Source organism: Sinocyclocheilus anshuiensis, unplaced genomic scaffold, assembly GCF_001515605.1.
Source record: "Sinocyclocheilus anshuiensis isolate Anshui unplaced genomic scaffold, SAMN03320099.WGS_v1.1 scaffold546, whole genome shotgun sequence".
Taxonomy (NCBI): Eukaryota; Metazoa; Chordata; class Actinopteri; order Cypriniformes; family Cyprinidae; genus Sinocyclocheilus; species Sinocyclocheilus anshuiensis.
Window position 1 is genome coordinate 1,690,284 of NW_015542451.1, and position 23,466 is coordinate 1,713,749.

The following is a 23,466-nucleotide window of genomic DNA, read 5'->3' on the forward strand; positions in this document are numbered from 1 at the left end:
GAAAGAGTGAATCATGACTCAAAAATAAGCAGAGGTTAAATGCAGCTCAACCATAATCCTCTCTGCCTTTAAACAGTCTCTCCTGCAAGCCATAAAAACAATCCCAGTAAACTCTGGTGTAAGTGTTATTATGCGCAGACAGATGTAAAGCACTTTGGTGAAGTGTTATTATCTCTAAGAGATAATATACTTATTTCTAGTAGAATAGCTCTGTTTTGCTAATAGCTACATTGGGTGTAAAGATGTTGCTAAAGAACACAAATGTGGAACAGGATTTTTATCCCTCACACTGATTTTGGACTTTTTACATTTTTAGCCAAGCCTCCCCTCTGGGTGCAAGCTGTAAGACCTCCTCCATTACGACTCAAGGCACTGAAGTGTGTCCAGAGAAAACACTTCACACACCACACACACACTCCCTCACACACTCGCATCCCTTTCCTACTGGGACGACACACTCAGCACTACGCGGAGGAGTCGACAGAGACCGGATACAGAGACACACTCGCACATACAACCCCTACTGACAAAATAAACCTGACTTGATACACTAACAAAAATGGATTTCCCTGTGAAATATATAAATATCCTAATGCTAGCTGAATTCTTTTGTCATTATTCTAAAATGAGCACATAAGCACAGACAGTTTCCTTACACATCTTACGAATACAGAAACATGGCAATCTCCTCTTGGAAAGAAAAGTTATTCTGTGCTCTACACACTGTGAAATAATCTAATAAAGTGAAACAGAGCCGCCCAGTTTTTAAGTGGCTTTGGTTCTGGAATTATTTTTCCTATTCATTTTTCCCCATAGGTATTTTTAAAAAGTCTTTGTTTAAAAGTCATGAATTAAAGGTAAATCACAACATTACAAACTATGCACGAGTTGGTAAATTGCAATTATGACATCAGTTGTGGTCGAATCAATTTTGTCAGAGAAAGATGCCAATGTGCCTTCTCTAAATAAATAAATGAATACATATATATTTTTTTTAGCTGTACTTCTTCAACATGAAGAATATAAAATGTATGTCAGGTGGGTGTTTGCATTTATATTTATCTATTTATTTATTCAATTTATGAATGTGTTGTAAACTAAATTGTTATATATTTAGTATCATCATTGTACTGTACAATAGGCTACTATTGCATTTTGTATATGCAACTTAGCTAGCTTTATTGTAAATGGAGTTCTCTGAACGCCAGACTAGGAGGTTCCCAGGTGCACTTGAAAGCAGCAGCAAAACCTATAACAACTAGCTGTCTGCCACACCAAAATAAAAAAACATAAAAAAAACAAAATTGTCTGCCACGCCATACAACGCGATAGCAACTCGCATCTCATGTGTGGACGTGTTTTCATGTGTGATTTTGGTAACTTACAAAGGCATAACTGTGTGTCAACTGAAGATCCATTACTGTCTTGCACTGGAGCTGCTGACTTCGGGTTTGTGCTCTGCATGGCTTCAATAAACAACACTGGCTGTGTGAACATATTCAGTCTGTCTTTCTGCCATGAGGTGGCGACAAAGTGCCGGACCGTCTTTATGAGTGAGTCATTGAATCATTAATTCGACCGATTCATTCAAAACACTGATTCATTTAGGAATGGACCGCCACTACAAATCATGCTGCTGTGGCTTCATAACTGAAAATATTGTGAAATGTAAGTTCTTGTGTATTGAACTGTTGTATAAGAGTAATATCACACTAAATTGTCCAGTTAGTATGAAAATCATTCTTGTGATATTGCTACATTTATCAGACATATGGCATCACAAACATTCTCTTTCTTTAATGTTTATAGGTGTGATTCAGAATGCCAGGGTTTATATGGCATATGGTATAGTTTATCAAATACTCTTTTATCCCTTGTTTATAGTCTTTTAATAGCAGAGAATGGAGTGATTGTAGTTCCCACCCCAACCGTTTCAATACAATTATGTGCTAATGCAGAGATGGCTTAAGTGAGGCGTGCTGTCAGCAGGTGGTTATTTAGCTGAATTAGGGGTTGTGTCTGTTTAGAGAGGGTATAGTTAGTGTGATGGGAGTCAGTCTGCAGCACATTAATGTGAGACAGCAAGGGGTGTGTTTGTGTGTGTGTGTGTGTGTGCTTTCTTCACCTTGTAACATTAACCATGCAAAGACTAATAAATGTGGTGATGGGAAGATTTTCATGTCAACATTTATATGAAGAATGTACTGTACTGTATGTATTTTACATGCATCTAAAGTTAATTGTGGTGAAACTAGTTTTTTTTTTTTAAAGGGGTCATATGATGCTGCTAAAAAGAACATTATTTTGTGTATTTGGTGTAATGAAATGTGTTTATGCGGTTTAAGGTTCAAAAAACACATTATTTTCCACATACTGTACATTATTATTTCTCCTCTATGCCCCGCCTTTCTGAAACCGCTTCGTCCACGGTGAAAGCCGATCCAGTGATCCACAGTGCAAAGTTGTATTTCCTCAGCAACCAGCACAGATCAGCTCCAGGCATGACGAAGCGGATATCGTCCTCTTTTAGAAGGCCAAACAAAGTAGTTTTGCTTTCACAACGAAACACACAGCGTCTTCACGACATGGCGGCGGCGGCAACAATACTACAGCGAGAATAAAAGTTACGCCTTCTTTCTTTGCGTGAACATTTGGGCGGCGTTATGCAAATCTTCCCACATTGTGATGTAGACATGTGGGGGCGTGTTAGAACGAGCCGTTTTAGGTAGGCGTGGCTGACTCTTAACTTTTATAAAGAATATCTCTTTGGATTTGAGACTTTAGTCTTTGCAACTTTACAGATCTTCTTTATGCACCAAGAGCTTGTAACACTCCAAAGAGAAAGGAAAAATTTAAATTGCATCATATGACCCCTGTAAATTACAGTTATTCAATATATGTGAATATATGAATGGATAAAATGTACATTTCAAATGCAATGGGAGTCACTTTGGATAAAAACGTGCCCAATGCATCAGGCCACTGTTTGTCATTTTCTTTTATCTACCTGGGCTTTACTTTTGCTGCCTATTGACAATTTTTTTGTGCAATAACATGACAAAAGGGAACGACAAAAATATATAACTCAGAAAATTAATTTTAAAATCATACTGATGGTGTTTATCTCTGTTTGGGCGGTACTCAACATGCAAGCACAGTCTGTTATAGGCTACAGCAAACAGAAAACCTCTGTTTCTGAAAAGTCTCTTGGAAAGTGTGGATAGATGTTTGAAATGAGATACAAGTACTTCTTAACTGATCTTGGAGTGTGTTGTTTTATAATGACAAGCCTTTGAAACAAATATTAAACCACATGAACCTTATCATCCTTATTCCTGGTTCTTCTAACCCCAAATGAATGATCTCTAAACAAAAATGATTTGCCTAAATCTTTCCTCTGCAGCTCAGGTGAGTTGTTATACCTGCTTCCCTTGTCATATACTATTATTTGATTCCCAAAAATATACCATTAAAGGGTTTTTGTTGCAATGCTAAGAACCATTTTTGGATCTCCAAAGAACCTTCCAGATAAAAGTTCTTACAAAAAATAAATAATTATATATATATATATATATATATATAACTTTTCCTGGTTTAATTACATTTTTAATAATCAACAACCACTCTAAAGTACTTTTTTAGTATGGAAAGTTTCTATGGATGTTAAAGATTCTTCAAAAGAAAGTTACAATTTATTCTTTTCTCCCTCCATCTTCGGTTGCTCAGTTTTTTTCCCAGTGAAGACTTCACTTCCTTTGTTTGTTTCTGTTCAGTGAACAGAAACCTGAGTCCTGGATATTTTCCCTTTACAAGGCCTCCTCTACTCGCTCCTTCTCCTGCTTGGTTGTGCGTGTAACAAAATTTAGCCCAGGCAATATATCCAACAGCTGAATGGAGGGGAGAGAAGCTGCCAAGGAGAATTCCAGCACTGTGAGTCAGAAGCGCAGCACAGCACCTTCAGCAGAACAAGACTGATGGAGTGTGCAGAGCCTGTCTGACCTACAACCACACTGCCAATGATGATACGAACAGGTACAAAAACAGCTTCCTTCGCCATTACAGATTTACAGTTTCTTTCTGATTTGGAGGTTTTTGAAAGCACTAACTTTTTGTTAATAAAAACAGGTCTCTCCATGTTCAGATGTGAGATCTGCCTTCATTTTCTTAGTCCCACCGTCAAGGTCAAAGCCATGCTGTTGCGTTTGAGTCTGGCCTGTTTTCCACAGACATGGAAAAATCTTTTGGATTGTAGTGAAGTGTTGCATGCGCCAACAGTGCTCATTCTAACCCATAAACTGAGTTAGATATAGAACAAAAAATATTAGAGACAGCCTCCTTTTTTATTACTTAGAAAACATTAGATACATCCATTTCCCATTTGTCTGTGATGAGGGTGAATTTATTGAAGCCAAAAGCATGTCTGTAAGCAAATACATCTTTAACTTCACTATCAGTCAACAGTGTTCAAACTGATAGTTTTGGGAAATGTTATTGTAGGTGATGACACATTAGTACAGATAATATACTACAAGTAATTAATGCTTACAGTTAATGAGACATTTTTTTAGACTCTTCAGCTAAAACTACGTTTCCTCTCCCCTCTCTCTTTTTTCAGAGATCTCTGTTTGTATTTCTGGCTCGGACTCTCTGAATAGCCCACTCAGATTAGAACCAGCTGGATCTTCTGGCTTACACACAGCAGCACAGCTCTGGGACAAAAGACACCCTGTTAAGCCCCGCCCACAGGAGGAGCTAAATACTGCAGGGGGCGGAGACATCAAAAACCCTGACCCCATCATCCATGATTTGCTGTGTTTAGCCAGTTACTAAGATTGTTCAAATGATGATGGGCACAATTGTGAACAGCTGAATCCTTTGAGCTGCTTGTTTCGCTCAGCTACCACGTGCATCATCTCTTCCATTGCATTGTTACAGACCTTTTATAGAGCAAAAATCGAAGGAATGAGACTAGTTAAGATACTTGAAACCATCAGACAAAACCTGCCGATTGCTTTCCCAGTAAAAAAAATACCTTAAAAAAAATCTTTAAATGACTCTCTCCTTGCATTCCTGCTTAAATAAAATTTGTATTTTTTTAAAATCCTGCTTTTATTAGATTTTATTTGAATATTTTCTGTTTTCACCTTAATTTTATTTAATGTTTTAGTCATTTTATTGTGTGCTTTTAACAGTTTTTTTAACATGTCTATACAGGTTTTTTTTTAAATTATTTAGTTATTTTTATTTTGTTTATAGTTATTTTACTTCAAGTTAAACTAAACAAAAATGACATGTTGCTTTGACAACAAGCTGAAATAGAATGGTTAATTTTTGGTATATATATATATATGTTTTTCTTGTCATAATCCAAAGTATCTGCCTGGTTTTGCTCCCGTTTAGTTTTGCATTCTACTACTGTATATGATTCACTACACGACTGCATTTCTGTGTACTGCGATAGAGGCTCTCTCATGCAGTTGTAATCATCCATGAAATGTGGTGTGATTACTGGGTCCATTTCACACATCTGACTCCATCTATATGTTTTGGTTCTCTTAAGTGCTTTTGGTCGCTGTTCAAACAAAACGCTCTTCCTCTGCATCTTAAACAAGTTCATTTCTGTTTATTCTGGCCTGTTTGAAAATGTGTAATCCAAGTCCTGAAACATTTTCATAACTCTTAGTTGGAAGACAGGAGGAGTACTTTATTTTATTATCAGGCTTTTATACTGTAGTTACAGTGTTTTGAACTTCATTATGTCTTTGTCTTCCTGTAACATTTCACTTTCAGCCCTGACAAATTTACCTTAATGAAAACTGTGTTTTTAATGAACATGACTTTCCTAAAACATACTTTTTAAGGCTTTAGTCCGTTGATTTATTTAATTGCCGTACGAACTCAGGCTTACAGGAGCAGAGCGGTTATTTAGACCCAGTGAATCACAGTGAGGGCATTCATATCCTCCTCCTCGTCCCAAATTCACACGTCCATCAGAGCCCGTGTTATGCCAACCAATCTGTAAGGGAATCCTAGGGGAAACGTCCACTTAAACCAGGAAGTCTGAGGTTTCCCACAGTTCCTTTGAGTCCTGCTAGTGCACAAATATCCATGGGGATCAAACATGGGTTAGAAGAGTACAGGTGGGAGGTCTGGTTGAAAAAGCTTTAGAGAATCAAACACACCAGGTAATGTGTTGAATGTTGATGCTACCATTTCAAAGTTTTACAAATCTGGAGTGAAAAGTGACATGCTTTTTAAAGCTCTTTTGTCCGTTTTTTTCATTGCATCGAGATTTTTACCTAGGTTGAATAGAGTGCTGCAGGGATGACATATTTTTGTAGGCCAAAACCCCAAAACAAGCATTTTAGCACTTCTGGGTCCATCGTCCTGAAGTCAATGGTTTTTTTTGGTTAAATGCCTGAAATAAGGTCTGTGATGAACACAAGCTCAAGGATGATGTTAACTTATGGGTTGGCCTAAAAATACATCATCACTGCAGCACTCTATATTGTTTTTGTTTTAGGTAAAAAAAAAAAAGACATTAAATATTTTCTCTGATTTTATTATTAATTTTTTTAAATGTCTTATATGGCAATAGGTGCTTAATGTTATAGTTTGAAATATATGAATATATATATTTATAATGTCTTCTATATTTATAAATACTTTTTTCTATGTAATTCATTGGCTGTGCAGTTCTCCCTCCTAACAGCTTCATCACTGCTGCTTCTGCTTTGCCAGTTTTGCTGCCTCCTTTGCTTTCTTCCACTTGAGTTTTTTCTTGATCAACAAGAGGTCAATGTACACAGGGTAGTTTAGGATGGTGGAGGCGCAGAGGAGACCACCATGCAACGCACCGGCGATACCGCAGCTAAAAATGTCCTGGCCTGAAATACACAGAAAACCCCAAACATGCTAAAATGCTCTCATGTTTAAAATGGAATTTAAAATATATATTAATTAAAAAATATTAATATAGTAAGAATTTATGTGTGTGTGTGTGTATATAATGTATATTTACATTGTATTTATATAATATAACAACTGCATGTTAACTTTGACAGCTCTAAAATATATATTAAATATTTTACTTTTGTCATATATAATAATTCGTTTTATATATAAAACACACACACACACACACACACACACATACTATTAACAGCCCTTAAAATACACCTAATCAGTCATTTTTTCATTAACGCTTTACAATAAGTTAACATTAATTAACAATGAGCAATACATTTGTGACAGTATTAAATAATATTCGTTACCAAGTTAATAACAATACAACTGTTCATTATTAGTTCATGTTAACTAATGTAGTTATCTAATGTTAACAAATGAAACGTTAAAAGTGTTACCTTTTTTCTATCAGATGTTTTTGAGGCCCCTCTTTAATCTAGGCCCCAGTATGAAAACTGTATACAGTAGGAAGAGCTCTGTACCTGACAAATAAAGGTTTTTGACGGGAGTGTCACAACGGTTTTGAGCCATGGCCTCCGCGTAGAAGCGGTCCAGGTTGTGATCAGCAGAGTAAATGGCCCCTCGGTTACAGCTGAGGTAGTGCATGTTTGTCAGAGGAGTGGCGGCCTCCTGAAACACCAGCTGAATCACACACACACACACTCATCAGTCTGAATGCAGAATCCACTCACTTGCTCACTAATGATAGTAAGCCCGGACAAAACACTGCAGATTTATGCCCATCCAAGTGCACTAAGTACTTATAACTTCATATAAATATTTAGAAAACAAAGCTGAATCTACAGTTCTGCTCAAATCAACATAAAATCAAATGAAATCTGAAAATTCAGCTTTGCCACTACAGTGACATCAAAAGTGACAGTAAAGACATTTATAATGTTACAAAATATAACTATTTCAAATAAATGCTGTTCTTTTGAATTTTCAGGAATAAACCATGAAATGGAAAGTTGTAACTGTAATATTAGTTCATAGTATTACTGTTTTAGTTCATTTTTTATCAAATAATGCAGTCTTGTTAAGCATAAGAGACAAATTAAAACAAACTTTTTTTTATTGTTATTGAATATCGCAGTGGTTATTATAGATGATTTATGCTTGTGCATCATTATTTTATAATGTAATTCATGTGCCCTTGTAATCCTTAATAGATTCCCGATTTCCAATGTCCCAAATCAAGTCCTACCCTATTTTTTTCCTCATTTAATCTATTTCACTCAGATCAGTCTCATTTTAGTATCAATAATATAGTGTTATATTTTATGTTAATATTTTTAATTAGATTTTTGTTTGATTTTGATGGGTTTTTTTATATTTATTGTAATGTTTATTTTATTTCAAGTAATGAAACGGTTTTTATTGTTTTAGCTTTAGTTAATGATAATAACCCTGGCTCAGATATACATCACAATAAAGAAGAAAAGGCAATCGCAATTTCCATTTCATGTCAAGTTCAATGCTAAGGGCCTCAAGTGCCTAAGTGTCTCTGTATCTTTGACAAGTTTGACACCAAAATCCAGTGATTAGCTCTTTCTCAAAAATGCTATCCATCCTGTTTACTTCTGGAAGTTGCATAAAACCAGATAACCACGAAGTCCCTTTTTGTGTGCAGTATTCAAGAGGGTCAGGGTTTGACTGTGAATTCTCACAATTTTATTTCAAATCTATAAATCAAAAATATTCCATTAATTATTTTTTTGCAAGGCTCTTTATGACTGTGTACGTTGGTGCCATTGCAGTTGGCATCAATTTTTAATGTTCAGATGATTTGCTAACGGATCACTTTCTCCATGTATTATAGACCTGCTTGGCAAGTCACTGAACGGGTTGTGGGTGGTTCATGAGCATGAGACTAATGATAAGTTTTACAGAGATGTTGTTGATAACCACCAGGTAGATTTTAACACTCGACCTTGTAATCGTATTGCAGATCATCATTGTCTTGGTGTTTAGTGAATCAGTGTTTAGACTCTTTAGTTAACCTATGAATAACTAACTTGATTTACTCGACTCATTGTACAGGCACAGGACAAAAGCATTATAACATTAAAAAGGTACCTTTATCACTATTTTTTCATGCTCATATAACACATTTCAAATTTGCAGCAGAGTTTAGTACCTTGTCTCTGAGTTTTGGGAAGTGTTTGCAGGCCCATTCAAAGAGATAGTTGGCAAATCTCATCTTGTAGTTGAAATAATCGTCGCCTCTTTTCCTCACTCTAGTATCTTTCCACTCTTCAAACCATTCATAATTCACCATGGTCAATATGGTCATACATGACTTGCCTGGAAAATTAGTTTGTTGTTAACATATGACATTATTAACAGCAAAACAGAATCTTGCTTTAAATTTGAAGCTAGAAAGAACAAACACAACCTTTAAAAATGCACTTTTCACTGTACATCAGACCCATATAGACAATTAAATCAGTATTTTTAAAAGAAATTAATACTTTTATTCAGCAAGGATGCATGTATGATGTTACATTTATAATGTTTCTATTTTAAATAAATGCTGTTCTTTTGAACGTTCGATTCCGTAAAGAATCTTTAAAATCAAAATGTATAACAGTTTCAACAAAAATATGAAGCAGCACAACTGATTTCAACATTGATAATAATCAGAAATGTTTCTTGAGCAGCAAATCAGCATATTAGAATGATTTCTGAAGATCATGTGACACTGAAGACTGGAGTAATGATGCTGAAAATTCAGCTTTGCATCACAGAAATAAATTACATGTTACAATATAGAAAACAGTTCTTTTAAATTGTAATAATATTTCACAATTTTACAGTTTTTATTGTATTTTTGATCAAATAAATGCAGCTTTGAGAGACTTTTAAGTGGTGGTGTACAGTGAATCTTGCAGTGACAATGCTAAATAGAGAGCTGCTGTCTAAAAAGTCATTGACATTGGCCAGATGATCATGTTACCTGGGTGCCGGATCTGTGATGTGGGATCTTTGGCTGAGGGGAAGGTGATGAGCATCATGGGAATGTTCTCTGGTGCCTCGTCTTTACTCATACCGAAGAACTCATCCATCCTACAAGTGAAAGCTCACTTTTCATTAACTGCAGTCACACATGATATACTTTATGCACTCATATTACATGCTAATAGGCTGATGATACACAGGGCAACTTTTTGAGCAATGTTGCCGCCAGGTGAGACACAGGGCCCATGAACAATATAAAGTATCCAGGAGGAAATTTGTTACCCATTCTTAAAATGGGAAAGTGCCCAAGCAACATTGCTCAAAAAAAGTTGCCTGGCAAAATTGCTCAAAAAGTTGCCCCGTGTATCATCAGCCGTACAGGGAAGTTTGGAACGGCCTGGAAATATGTTTTCCCACAGGCAGGAAGATAAGAATTGCTTCTTGGACTGAAAGCAGAAAGCCTGTCCAGACAGAAGTATGGCAGCAGGCCGAGAGAGAGCGATCCTCCTGAGACTTCATGCTTTAGGCAGCAGCACTGCCTAGTGTTTGATTCATGCTGCTGCAAATGATTCACTTAGTTTGAATTTATTGTTTGACTCATTTAAGACATATAATTTTGGTTTAGTGCAAATTATGCTATTGTGTTAGTTTACTAAATGCATAGTATTATACTATTTTATATTATGTGAATTACGGTTGTTGTTGTTTTTCTTCCCTTGTGAAAAAAAAAGAAGTGCGCTTAATTGTATTGAAGAATTGTTGTGTACTTCAATTCTTAAAAGTATATTTAAAAAGAAAAACTGTAGATAATATAATTTTAATGAAATAAAAAGCCACTTAAGTTTACTTAAAGATAGTACACTTTCATGATTGTTTCTTTAATAAGTGCACTTTGTAATTAAACATTTTACTTTAAAGTACACATAAAATCATTATGTTGTAACAATGTTTTGTCATGCTTTAAAGAAGTACACTTATTTTGATGTGTTGACTAACATACTAAAGCACTCGTGATGTATTAGATTCTATTTTTAACTGTAATGAGTTATTTGATATTACATTTAAAATTAATATATGTTAGATATACTAAATTGCAACTTCATCATTATAAAGTCTAATTACAAATATATTTGAATACATACAAGTTTCAATAGAAATGACATTAAAGAATATTTAGTTTACCATAAAGGCTTAAAATGCATAAATATCAGTACATTCGGCAGATCACATTAAACATATTTCAAAGACAATCAAAGTATTTATGAAATTACATATAAATATGTACTAAAAAACTTAAGTCTTAAATTCAGCTAATTGCATTTAATGTCAATTTAAACCATAACACATTTTAATTTATTAGCAAACAACATGCAGTTAAGTGTAGAAAAACATTATATTCTTTTAAGGTAATATTATTTCCATAATAAATGCTCTTTTTAAAAGTATGCTAAAGTGTACTTCTTTTTTGGACATTTTGGTTTAGAGCAAAAATGATGTCATTGTTTTAGTTAGGAGTAGTGATTACTTACATGATCTTACTAAATGTATAGTACTGAATATTTTATTTCATGGTAAATAGGTTATGCATCTTGTCTTTGCACTTTTTTTTTAATTATTGATTCTACATTTTAAATGCAAAATTATAATATTGCTAAAGTAGTATTGTAATGTATATTTTTTGATACTGACATGGCATCCATGTCATTGGATTTGAAGAGCCAGATGCTGGTGGGCACGATGTCTAACTCTTCCTGCGTCGCATCAAACCCCGAGAACAGGAGGAACGAGGCTTTACCAGGCCTCATCATATCCAGACGACTCCGAACATCTGAAAGTTATGAAAAGAGTCCATGTAGTCTATCAAGAGCAGCTACACATTACAATATGATTCATTGCAGCACATAGATTATGTTCACCTGCTTTGACTTGTATTTCTGGAGGTAAGAGCTTCTGGAAGGTGTTGAAGATCCCACAGTTGGAGATGATGACAGGAGCCCGAATCTCCACATGCTCATCACCTTTCTTCACTGTCACTCCTGTCAGTCAAACCACAGGGCAGGTAGATCGATAAACACATAAACACTTATTTGGAAGAAAATTGATTTATTTATGCATTATTGAAGTTTTAATTGGTATAGCTGACTACTTTTGACTCACCATAAGCAGCTCCCTTCTTATCAACCAGGATCCGACTGACAGGAGCTCGGACCAGCACACTGCCCCCATATTTCTGTATGACTTTAGTGATGTGGAACGGGATCTCACTGGCGCCCCCTTTAGGGTAATATGCGCCACGCTTGAAATGGTGCAGCATCAGAGCATTGATCATACAGCTGGAATCTTTAGGAGGCACACCTGGAGAAAAGAGCAAAGACTTCTCTAGGCCCGAGTCAGAAATACTGGTTAACCTATGTTTTTCCAGACTTTTTCTGATTTAGGGTCATGGACATGCATAGAAAGTGTCAACAATGATGTGTTGGGTGGTGCTGGGGGAGGTGGAGGGTTTTAAAGTAGTACCCAATATTTGAACCTAATATAAGTCAGGTCTCAGGTTTGATCTGTCTCTTCTCCTCTTCTCCTGCCTGGAATCTTACCTCTGCCTGCACTTGTGGACTGTTCCTAGTCGTGTAAAGTGGTTGCCAGCTTGGATTCTGTCATCAGCCTGTTCCTGTCTATGTGAGTTGTTTACACCTGTGTGGTGTGGTCACCTGTCTGGACACTGACATTCTGCTACTACTCAATTAATTTATTTGAGTCGCATTTCTGCATTTGAGTCCTTTATCACAGAGAACCCTGACAATAAGGTAAAATTAAATTTAAAAAAATGTACTGTGAAGGTGGAACAATTGGATGAAGTGATAAACACATGAACTGTGGTATTCTATATATCTACAGTCTATATGTGTATATATGGGTCATTCTATTATACTGTAGTATAATTAATATTTCAATTTGAATTTTTATTTAATTTCTATATGTTTTATACAGTTATGTTGTGTGTAAAAGTTTTTTTGTTGTTTTTTGCCTATATATAAATATACCTATATAGTTTTTTTCCCCCCTTTGTTTGTTATTTAATACAAAGTTAAGCTAAATGAAAAGGAGAAATTTTGCCTTGGCAGTTAGCTGAAAAATAAATACATTTCTTTTTTTTTTTAGAAATTAAATAATTACATTTTCATTTCATCATATGGTGCTTTCATGGAATGATTCATGTACAGAAAGTCTCACCGTAGAAGAAATATGAGAAGATCACGTGCAAATCCTTGTTGCTTGTCAGTCTGTTGTTCATCTCAGTGGCATTTAAGCCTGAGAGACGAAAGATGGATGAGCAGAGGTCAGCGATGCCACTTTTGAGCAGAAACAGAGCCAACCACTGGGGAATCAGTTTTAGGATGGCCAAATAATGAATCTTCCTGGCTGTGACCTGTGGACAAAAAAAATGGTCAACTTAGTATCATATGCATGTCTTAAAAAAAGATGATAAACCTTATCATCATGAATGTTAATTAGATGACAATTATTGTCCAACTGACAGGCAAGTGAGCACATTAGCATTGGGCATTCTTTCAGTCCACTCACTGCAAACGTAACACTGGCACTGGTTTAGTTTAAAAGCATGAGATGATGGAAGTGCATGCTCTACCTTCATGGTCTTAGAGAACTCCTCCACAGCTTTGACTTCATCTGGAAAGATCTTCTTAAGGTTCTGCTCCATCTCAGTCTTGCCACTCAAGATGGCGTAGTCTCTCCGTTTCTCACTGTCGCCAATCACAATGCTGTCAAAATGCTGCGGTAGCTCCACAAACTCCAGCTGACCCTCAGTGATTTGATCCATAGCGACCTTAAGCAGACCGTTTTCATGCAGCTGACCGAAGTAGTGAAGTCCTTTTGACATGCAAAATAAAATAAACTTGACTGAAGGACCTTCAGTAGATATGTTCTTGAGACATCATGATTTAATTCACAGACATTGCCTTTAACTAACAAGAAAGTAAAAATCCCAACTGGAAGTACAAGTGTGATTTCAACTTTAGTAACAAAGATTGGTTTAATTTCCATATTCCTGCTGAAGAAATACACTACACATAATTCTCAAGATCTGTCCACCAATCTGAGAAGTCGCTGATATTCTCAAACAACTTATTTGTATGGTACAAATACGTTATTTTTGAGTAACAGCAACAAATTGTAGGCCTACTGTATTTTCCGGAAAGGTCGCACTGGGTCAAAATTGCATTGTTGAGAGAAAATCACAGATAAGTTGCATTGGTGTATAAGTGACATTTTATTATTACTTTCAGAAATAATGTAAAATACCAATAAATAAAACGAAACGTTTACAAGAGCCTAAAGGAATAGTTCACCCAAAAATTAAAATGTACTGTAGATGAGTTTGTTTCTTCATCATATTTGTATAAATGTAGCATTCCATCACTTGCTCACCAATGGATGCTCTGCAGTGAATGGGTGCCGTCAGAATGAGAGTCCAAACAGCTGATAAAAACATCACAATAATCCACAAGTAATTCATACAACTTTATGACAATGTCTTGTAAAGTGAAAATCTGTGTGTCTGTATGAAACAAATCCACCATTAAGATGTTTATTTTTATTTTTTATTTTAAACCATTAAAATACAGCTAAAATATAATTCCTCTATCCAAAATATTGCTTTGTCCAGAAAGAAATCTTGTCTGAAACAGGAGAGAAATATGCACAGATCAAATACTGTTTAGAAGCCAAAACAGATCTAAACAAATCTGTTGGTGGAATTTGATGTGAGAGGGGACTTTTTCACTGGAGGAAGCGTCATTATGGATTTGTTTCTTAAAAACACACAACCTTTGGCTTCACAAGTCTAACTGATGGACTGGAGTGGTGTGGATTGCTTGTGGATTATTGTGATGTTTTTATCGGCTGTTTGGACGGCATTTCTGACGGCACCCATTCACTGCAGAGGATCCATTGGTGAACAAGTCATACTACATTTCTCCAAATCTGTTCTCATTTAGAAACAAACTCATCTACATCTTGGATGGCCTGAGGGTGAGTAAAGTTTCAGTAAATTTTCATTTTTGGGTGAATTATTATTTATTTATTTTTCCACACTGTAAAAAAAAAATCTGTGACATTTACGGTAAAATACCGGCAGCTGTGGTTGCTAGAACTTCACCGTAAAAAATATGGTAGCAACATTTTAGGTTTTACAGACTTAACTTAAATTCACAATAAAATACCGTATTTCATTAACTGATGTAATGTTAATAAACCAACATATTGAAGTGTTAATATCTGTTTTGAACCATTGTAATGCACTGATAACCACCAAAAACTGGTGGTGATGAGAAAGTCACACGATGAACCAAAGCTCATCACAAACAGCTTTTCTACGAGCTGCGGAGGGCAATACTTTTATATAGAAGGTGCACAGTGTCATTCACACAAACACTAAACCCCATCATGGTGACACACATGATACTGAAATAATGCAATAAACATTCATTTAACAACATTAGATGTAAGATTAAACCATAATGTACACAACTGATAAGAAAAAACTAAGAAAAAACACGTTATTTCAACAAAAAAACATCAATGCAGGGAAAAAGCGTCATGCAGGGAATTCTGGGAGTGTCAATTTACGGTTTTTCACTGTAAATTGAACTTTTGTGACTTTTTCTTTTTCACTTCCAAAAACGTATTTTTAACAGTATTTTACTGTAAAATTACATTAAATGTTATTACATTTATTCACCGAATATAGTATGGAAACTTACTGTTAACCAGTTAACAGGTTTTTACTGTAGCATGTTTACACTCTTTTACTGTTAAAATCACAATCATTTTTTACAGTGCACATATGAAAAATAACCATGCTCTATTGTAAGGGACGGTACATACCCACATCAAACTCAAAACCCTTCTCAGTGAAAGTGTGACAGCAGCCTCCGGCCACGTTGTGCTGCTCCAGCACCAGGACTCTCTTCCCCGCTTTGGCCATTGTGGCTGCAGCCGTCATTCCTCCGATCCCACTGCCTATTACAATTGCATCAAGATTCTTTGGAATCTTCTCCTTGGTAAATCCTAGAAATACATACAGTAATACATTATATGCATATAGGCTATTGTACTCAGTAGTGTTAGGGAAAAAGCAAAAATACCTACTTCAAAGCAGTGTTCATGCAATCTTATGTAACATTTTACTGCAGAAACACAATGACTGATATGGGAAGTGAATAGTCCATTCCTGATCTGGGTTAACTCCCAGCATTCAGTGCTCAAAGTGGGTGAAACGGATGGTTGGTATATTATGAAAAGGCCTGATAAGGAGTTAGTAAGGCCACAAGATATCACCAAGTAGACTATTATCTTTGTAAGCCCTAAAACACTTCAAATAAGAGGTTTGCCTGTGATGTACAAGTGTTATCACAGTCAGCTAATCTAATTAAGATATCGGCATAGCCATTGACACACATGTTAATTGTTTTACAATAGCATTGACAAGACTTTACATAATTAGATTAGCTTAAACAGTCTAGATGTTCTGTTTCGGTGCATATTATGTGAAATGGCTATTACTTCTTTTCAAGGTAATGAGACGCACTGTATGTAATATGTATAAAAGAGACTTCTAATTGAATTTGAAGAAATTCTGTCACCATTTCCTAACTCAAGCTATTCGAAACACTTCTGTTGAACACATATAAAAACACACACTAAATAAATAGTAATGCATGAATCATATAGATCACATTTATTTGTCATTTTAGAGCTTGATAGCCCTCATTCAGTCAATCTTAAAAGTATATTTTTAAAAGACTAATCTAATATCGATGAAACAAAAGGCCACTTAAGTGTACTTAAAGTATACTTTCATGACTACATTACTTAACACACTTAAGTACACTTCTAAAAAGTTAAAGTACATTTTAAATTCTTCTGAATTTAATTGTAAATAACATGCAGTAAAGTGTCTGAAAACATTACCTGCAGTTTACAATGAAGTATAGTAAAGTATATTATTTCTGGAATAAGTACACTTTTTGCTAATATGTACTCATTACAGTATATGCTGTTTAAAAGAGCGGTCACAATACTGCTAAAAATGTTACATAATCAAATCAACAATTTTTGTTTAATATAAATTATTAATCTATGCATATCATTATTTAAAAAAAAAAAAAAAAAACATGTTCCCTCATCATATTTAAACAAAAACATGAACTTCCCCTCTTCTCTGATGACGTGCACTGACGTGAGGGCAGGGCAATAACCTGTCACTCAAATGAGGTCATAGCAATTAGCAAATGACAATGACTCTAATAAATCCTTGGACAAAATGAAGTCCTGTCCTACTTTTTTCTTTTTCTTCAAGCCATTTCATTCAGAAATACACCACAAAAGAGAAGAAACAATTTATGATTTATTTAATAAATTTAACAATTTATGTTTCCTGGTGACTTGAACTATTAACACTTCACTTAGTTTACATATAAAAAGAATGCTGTATTCTGTGTATGCTTATAATGTTTTATAAGCTCCTTAAGTTCATTCAGCAGAAACATGCTCATATGTTGCATTTGAAGATTAGCTCACATTAGATTGTACATTTGCTTTTAAAAGCTGCAGATTAGCAGAACAGGCTTAAATGACACTCCCAGGTCATTCTGAGGTCAAAGGAGCATTTAAGCATCTAAAGATGTCTGGATATTCACCTTGTTTCAGCACTTTGTCTCTCTTCCTCTGGTCCAGCTCTAAAGGTCCTGGAGGCCTCACTGACTCCACTGTAAAAGGACTTGGCTTACTGAACAGGTACCAGTATGTTCCACCAGCCCAAATCAGGACGCACACCAAAAATATCAGCAGCCACATCCTGAAGAACTGAGTCTGTACTCACTTTGCAACGTCTAAAATCTATCAACTCAAATCTTCTTGAGTTTTCTTTAAAAACAAAGACTGTTGCACATATAGGAAAGCTACGGGAGTTATGGAGAAAAAAGGAGAACGTGCATCACAGCGGAAAATCTCTGCAAGGACTCTTGATGAAAGTCTTCTTTTATACGCAAGCAAGGAGCAAAGGTCTCTGCAATGAGATTGCAGTGAAGCAACACTCAAGTATCATATATAATCGATCAAGATAAGGGTGGTAATATTTAATACAAGCTTTAGTCAGCATACAGATCCAAAGCAGTCCTCTTTATGTAAACATTTATGTTAAGGAGGTAAACAATGAATAATTAGTTTACTTTGTTTCAGGCACAATGAACCCCAGAAAGTATTTGGAGACTTCAAGGATACTTAAATGTTTTTTTTGTTTTTTTTGCATTACATAAAATATCGAACCACTAATAATTTATGTGAAAGAAAAAACTTTTCAGGAAAAAAGATTTAAAGGAGACATATTATGCCCCTTTTTACAATATGTAATATAAGTCTCTGGTGTCCCCAGAATGTGTCTGTGAAGTTTCAGCTCAAAATACACCGCAGATCATTTATTATATCATTTTGAAAATGCCTATTTTGAGTGGAAGCAGAAACACGCTGTTTTTCGGGCCTATTTCTTTAAATGCAAATGAGCTGCTGCTCCCCGCCCCCTTTTCCAGAATAGAGCTGCCATTACAGCTCAGACCTGCTAAAAACATCTGTTTTGGTTCTGATTATCATGTTTATCGCGCTGAAATCATGCGTTTTAAACCATATGAGTTTAAACTTCTGATATACGTTTTTCTGAGAGCACACATGCGAAGCACACGGACAGAAAGCGGCTGTCACAGCATGTGAGTACTAAACTAAGTTCTCATTCACACACAAGTTTACATTAAAAACAGTCAACAGTGTAACAAGTCTGTTACAAAAACAGTGGGTTATGTCTGTGAAGGTAAACAGCTGGGAAATAAATCGCTTGTTTATTTTAGATCTGTGTGGCAGCAGCGTAATATACAGTAAATAAATCAATAAATCCACTGCTCTCTTGTCTCCTCTGAGGCTGGGACTCTAAACGGTGTTCTGTGCAGCCAAAGACAGAACAGTTAGCATGTTTTGCTCAAACTTTCTCCATGGCATTAGAGCTGGTACACCGTTGTCACTTGCGAAATCAAAATGACTGCGCCGTGGGTGGAAACTTACAGATTAAGGGGCGGTAATATTATAATGAGATCCCTTTGCCACATCATGATATGTCACCTTTAAAATAAGAAGCTTGTTAAAAGGATAGCTCACCCAAAAAAAAAAAAAATTCTGTCATAATTTACCCACCCTAATTTAATTCCAAACCTGGACGAGTTTCTTTGTTCTGTTGAGTACAAAAGAAGATATTTTGAAGAATGTTGGTAACCAAAAAGTTCGGTTGGTTGACTTCCAATTTTTTTCCCATACTATAAAAGTCAATGTCTACCGTCAACTTTTTCTCATTTGTCTTCTTTTCTGTTCAACAGAAGAAAGAAACTCATACAGCTTTTGAACAACTTGAGGGTGAGCAAATCATGCCAATTTTCATTTTTGGGTGAACTAATCAATTAATGTTCAAAAGTACAGTGAAACATTGGCATTGCCAAATGTTAGGATTATATCCACAGTTAATGTGATGAACTGAACTCATACATCCGATATAAATCACACTGAGACCAGTTAATTAAAAGTCATTGCAAAAATGGCCCAGAAAATGAAATTAGTTCTGTGAAATGCATCAACAAATCAAAGTAACTTTTCAATCAAAAGCTAATCAAAGTAACTTATTCAGGACATTCAATGAAGCCATTCCTTTGGCTTTATTGTACGTTGTGAAAAATTACTTTGTTATTATTATTATTATTTTAAACTATATTAGTACATATGCAATATCTGTGTGGATTAAGATAACGTTTAAAAATAGGATTTCTTTTGTAATTCTTCCCTCTCTAAAAAAAATATTAATTAAGAACAAAAAGTCACATATATTGATCTGGTGAAACAGCAAGTGGCAAATTAGCACACCAACACTGAGATTATGTAACACTGCTGTTGCTCAGCTTCTCTATCTATGTCTATCCCTTTAAATACTAATAAAACATTATTCACGGACGAATCTTCAGGCAATCATGAAGCACCTCAGATCAGCAGAAGAGATTCAGTTACTTCATGAATGTAGACAAAAATATTTTTTTATCAATCCCGCTGCAGTGTTCATGTGGCATGATCAGCAAAATGGCTTTATCTTCACGACTCAGCTGCTTTGAATTTTCATCTTGTTAAATTTAGTGTTACAACAGTGTAGAAATTGATACTTCTGGTTATCATGACCAGATAAGGTAATTAAGATAAGACTAAATTGTGAAAAACCATATTGTGCTTTGTATATGCACTATGTTTATGTTTATCTTTATGACTTTATGACATACATCTCTTGATAAGGTTTTCCAGGTCCAATTAAAGTAAGTGCAAGTCAGCCTGCTTGGGTTTTACATTTATGCAACACACAAAAAAAATAATATTAGCATTGGTTACAAACTTGTGTTGTTATAAAATAAATTATAAACATCCATATAAGCTTTTCCCTTCTTTGCACATCTTATATATGTTAAAATAATTTAAAAAATATGTATTTGAAAGAGTATTTTTTAATGGTAAAACAATAGGCATCACATTACAAATCATTTAAAGTGGTAGCCCAGCTAACAGGGAATATTCTCAGAACATTCTGGCAAGGTTCTCTCAAAGTTATGAACAAATGTTCCCTTAATACACTGAACAAAATTATAAACGCAACACTTTTGTTTTTGCCCCCATTTTTCATGAGCTGAACTCAAAGATCTAAGACTTTTTCTATGTACACAAAAGGCCTATTTCTCTCAAATATTGTTCACAAATCTGTGTTAGTGAGCACTTCTCCTTTGCCGAGATAATCCATCCACCTCACAGGTGTGGCATATCAAGATGCTGATTAGACAGCATGATTATTGCACAGGTGTGCCTTAGGCTGGCCACAGTAAATGGCCACTCTAAAATTTACAGTTTTACTGTATTGGGGGGTCCGGGGGGGTCCGAAAACCAGTCAGTATCTGGTGTAACCACCATTTGCCTCACGCAGTGCAACACATCTCCTTCGCATAGAGTTGATCAGATTGTTGATTGTGGCCTGTGGAATGTTGCTGGATATTGGCAGGAACTGGAACACGCTGTCGTATACGCCGATCCAGAGCATCCCAAACATGCTCAATAGGTGACATGTCCGGTGAGTATGCTGGCCATGCAAACAATATTTGAGAGAAATAGGCCTTTTGTGTACATAGAAAAAGTCTTAGATCTTTGAGTTCAGCTCATGAAAAATGGGGGCAAAAACAAAAGTGTTGCGTTTATAATTTTGTTCAGTGTAGAAGTGATCTGGTCTTTAATAATGTTCTCAAAACGTTAGCATAAAAACATTATTTATACATTATTCATGGAATGTTTTTCTTGAAATGTTTTAGCTAGATGTGTAATGTTTCTAATTGTTACTTTCTTTTGAATGTTCAGACAATATTCAAAAGTAACATTCTCATAATGTAAATGGAATGTTTCCTTAATGTCTGAATAACCAAGAAAAAAAAACTAAAAGTGTTTTAAACATTTTAAAAATTGATTGTTTTGAATGTTCAGAGAACATTCAGAAATAACGTTTTTATAACTTAATAGGAGCGTTAGTAAAATTCCCTTAAAGGGGTCATATGATGCGATTTCAAGTTTCCCTTTCTCTTTGGAGTGTTACAAGCTGCTTTCGGGCTCTGTCTTTACATTTATTTTGAAAGCTGAAGCTCGCGATTATGGTAAGGGGCGTTACATTTCCGACGAGTGCTTGCGGTGTCCGGCCAATCACAATGCACTGGGTCAGCTGGCCAATCAGAGCAGACTGCGCTTGTCAAAGGAAGGGGCTTTGTTGAAAACGACGTGTTTGAGAGAGGCGGGGCATAGAGGACCTACAATAATGTACAGTATTTGAAAAATAATGTGTTTTTTGAACATTAAAGTATGTCAACATATTCTGTTACACCAAATACACAAAATAATGATCTTTAAAAAAGCATCATATGACCCCTTTAAAACATATTTTTCTGAGCTGGAATAGCGATCACTTCCACTCTGAATGGAATCCTGGAAACCCAATGAACCCCATTCAAAAATAAACTAAAATTCCTTGCTGTTGGGTTTTGCTCACAGAGCTGCAGTTCATCCCAATTACTGGCTCAGTTTTAAAACAGGAGCTGGAGAGAGACAGTGGGGCAGTGGTACAAAGTTGGAAAAGGAGCTTATAGGATGAAAAGATCAATCCTGAGATGAGGATCAGAGAATGAGCTTAAGCTCTCGAAACACAGGAAGCAGCTGCTCTTCAGTGGTACAGAGAGGTCTGACACCCAAATCCCATTATCACAGCAGCCAATGACCAGCCGCTGATTCAATCTACCTGCAGAGCTTTACGCATACACAGCACTAATGCAAGATAACACCCTAGTTTTCATGGCCCCGGGCATCTTTTTTAAACACTTGCATCAGATGCAATTGGAAAGGACATGAAATCTTCAGAACCATGTTGATTTGTGGTACACATTTAAAGGGACAGTTCACCCAAAAATTTAAGTCCTGTCATTATTTACGCCAAACCTGTATGACTTTTGTTCTTCTGATTTGTCCATGCAATGAAAGACAAATCCAATTTTGGACAAAAAAATTACATTCATCAAAATATTGTCTATAATATTGTCGAAATTGGCCTAAATAATGTCCTGTTTAAACCAAAACTGTTTGGTTATGAACATACCAACAATGGCAATGGCATTGTCTAGGGACAAATTCTTTCTTCTGTGGCACATAAACTAACACATTTTGAAGACTGTTGGTGACCAAAAAGTTTAGGTTCCCATTGACTACCATTGTAATTTTTGTCCATATAATGGTAGTCAATGGCATTTGACAATGACAACATTTTGACCTGAGGGTGAATAAATGATGACAGAATTTAAATTGTTGGGTGAACTATCCCTTTAAAAGTCAAATTAGGGTTTCCTTTGATACCCGTAACATTCAACCAGCAAGACATTTGGTTAAATTGCTAATGAGTTTATTTGAAAAAGTGACAGGTAACATCATATCACAAAAAGGTATTGAATGACATGAGGACATCCTCTTATGCTTCTGGAACTGTATTGTATTTAAAGGGGTCATATGATGCGATTTCAATTTTTCCTTTCTCTTTGGAGTGTTACAAGCTCTTGGTGCATAAAGAAGATCTGTAAAGTTGCAAAGACAAAAGTCTGAAATCCAAAGAGATATTCTTTATAAAAGTTCAGAGTCAGCCACACCTACCTAAAACGGCTCGTTCTAACACGCCCCCACATATCTACATCACTATGTGGGAAGATTTGCATAATGCCGCCCAAATGTTCACGCAAAGAAAGAAGGCGTAACTTTTAGTCTCACTGTAGTATTGTTGCCGCCGCATCCATGTCGTGAAGATGCTGTGTGCTTCGTTGTGAAAGTGAAACTACTTTGTTTGGTCTTCCAAAAGAGGACGATATCCGCTCGGAA

General features: G+C 35.6%; 1 protein-coding gene across 1 annotated transcript; it reads right to left on the reverse strand.

Moving 5' to 3' along the window:
• Positions 1-6,690: 6,690 nt before the first annotated feature.
• LOC107693675 (putative all-trans-retinol 13,14-reductase) lies at positions 6,691-17,802 on the reverse strand. Its single transcript, XM_016493138.1, has 11 exons — positions 17,646-17,802; positions 15,832-16,014; positions 13,574-13,815; positions 13,159-13,354; positions 12,085-12,282; positions 11,844-11,963; positions 11,617-11,755; positions 9,926-10,035; positions 9,107-9,273; positions 7,449-7,608; positions 6,691-6,887 (listed from the first exon to the last, which is right to left on the reverse strand). The coding sequence occupies exons 1-11, from the start codon at positions 17,800-17,802 to the stop codon at positions 6,718-6,720; spliced, it is 1,842 nt and encodes a 613-aa protein (XP_016348624.1). The 3' UTR covers positions 6,691-6,717.
• Positions 17,803-23,466: the final 5,664 nt, after the last annotated feature.

Coding starts and splice junctions, on each gene's coding strand:
- LOC107693675 (XM_016493138.1), bottom strand. CDS start 17,802: ATGTGGCTGCTGATATTTTTGGTGTGCGTCCTGATTTGGGCTGGTGGA. Junction 16,015..17,645: donor AGACAAAGTGCTGAAACAAG/GTGAATATCCAG, acceptor ATGTATTTCTAG/GATTTACCAAGGAGAAGATT. Junction 13,816..15,831: donor GGGTTTTGAGTTTGATGTGG/GTATGTACCGTC, acceptor GCATGTCAAAAG/GACTTCACTACTTCGGTCAG.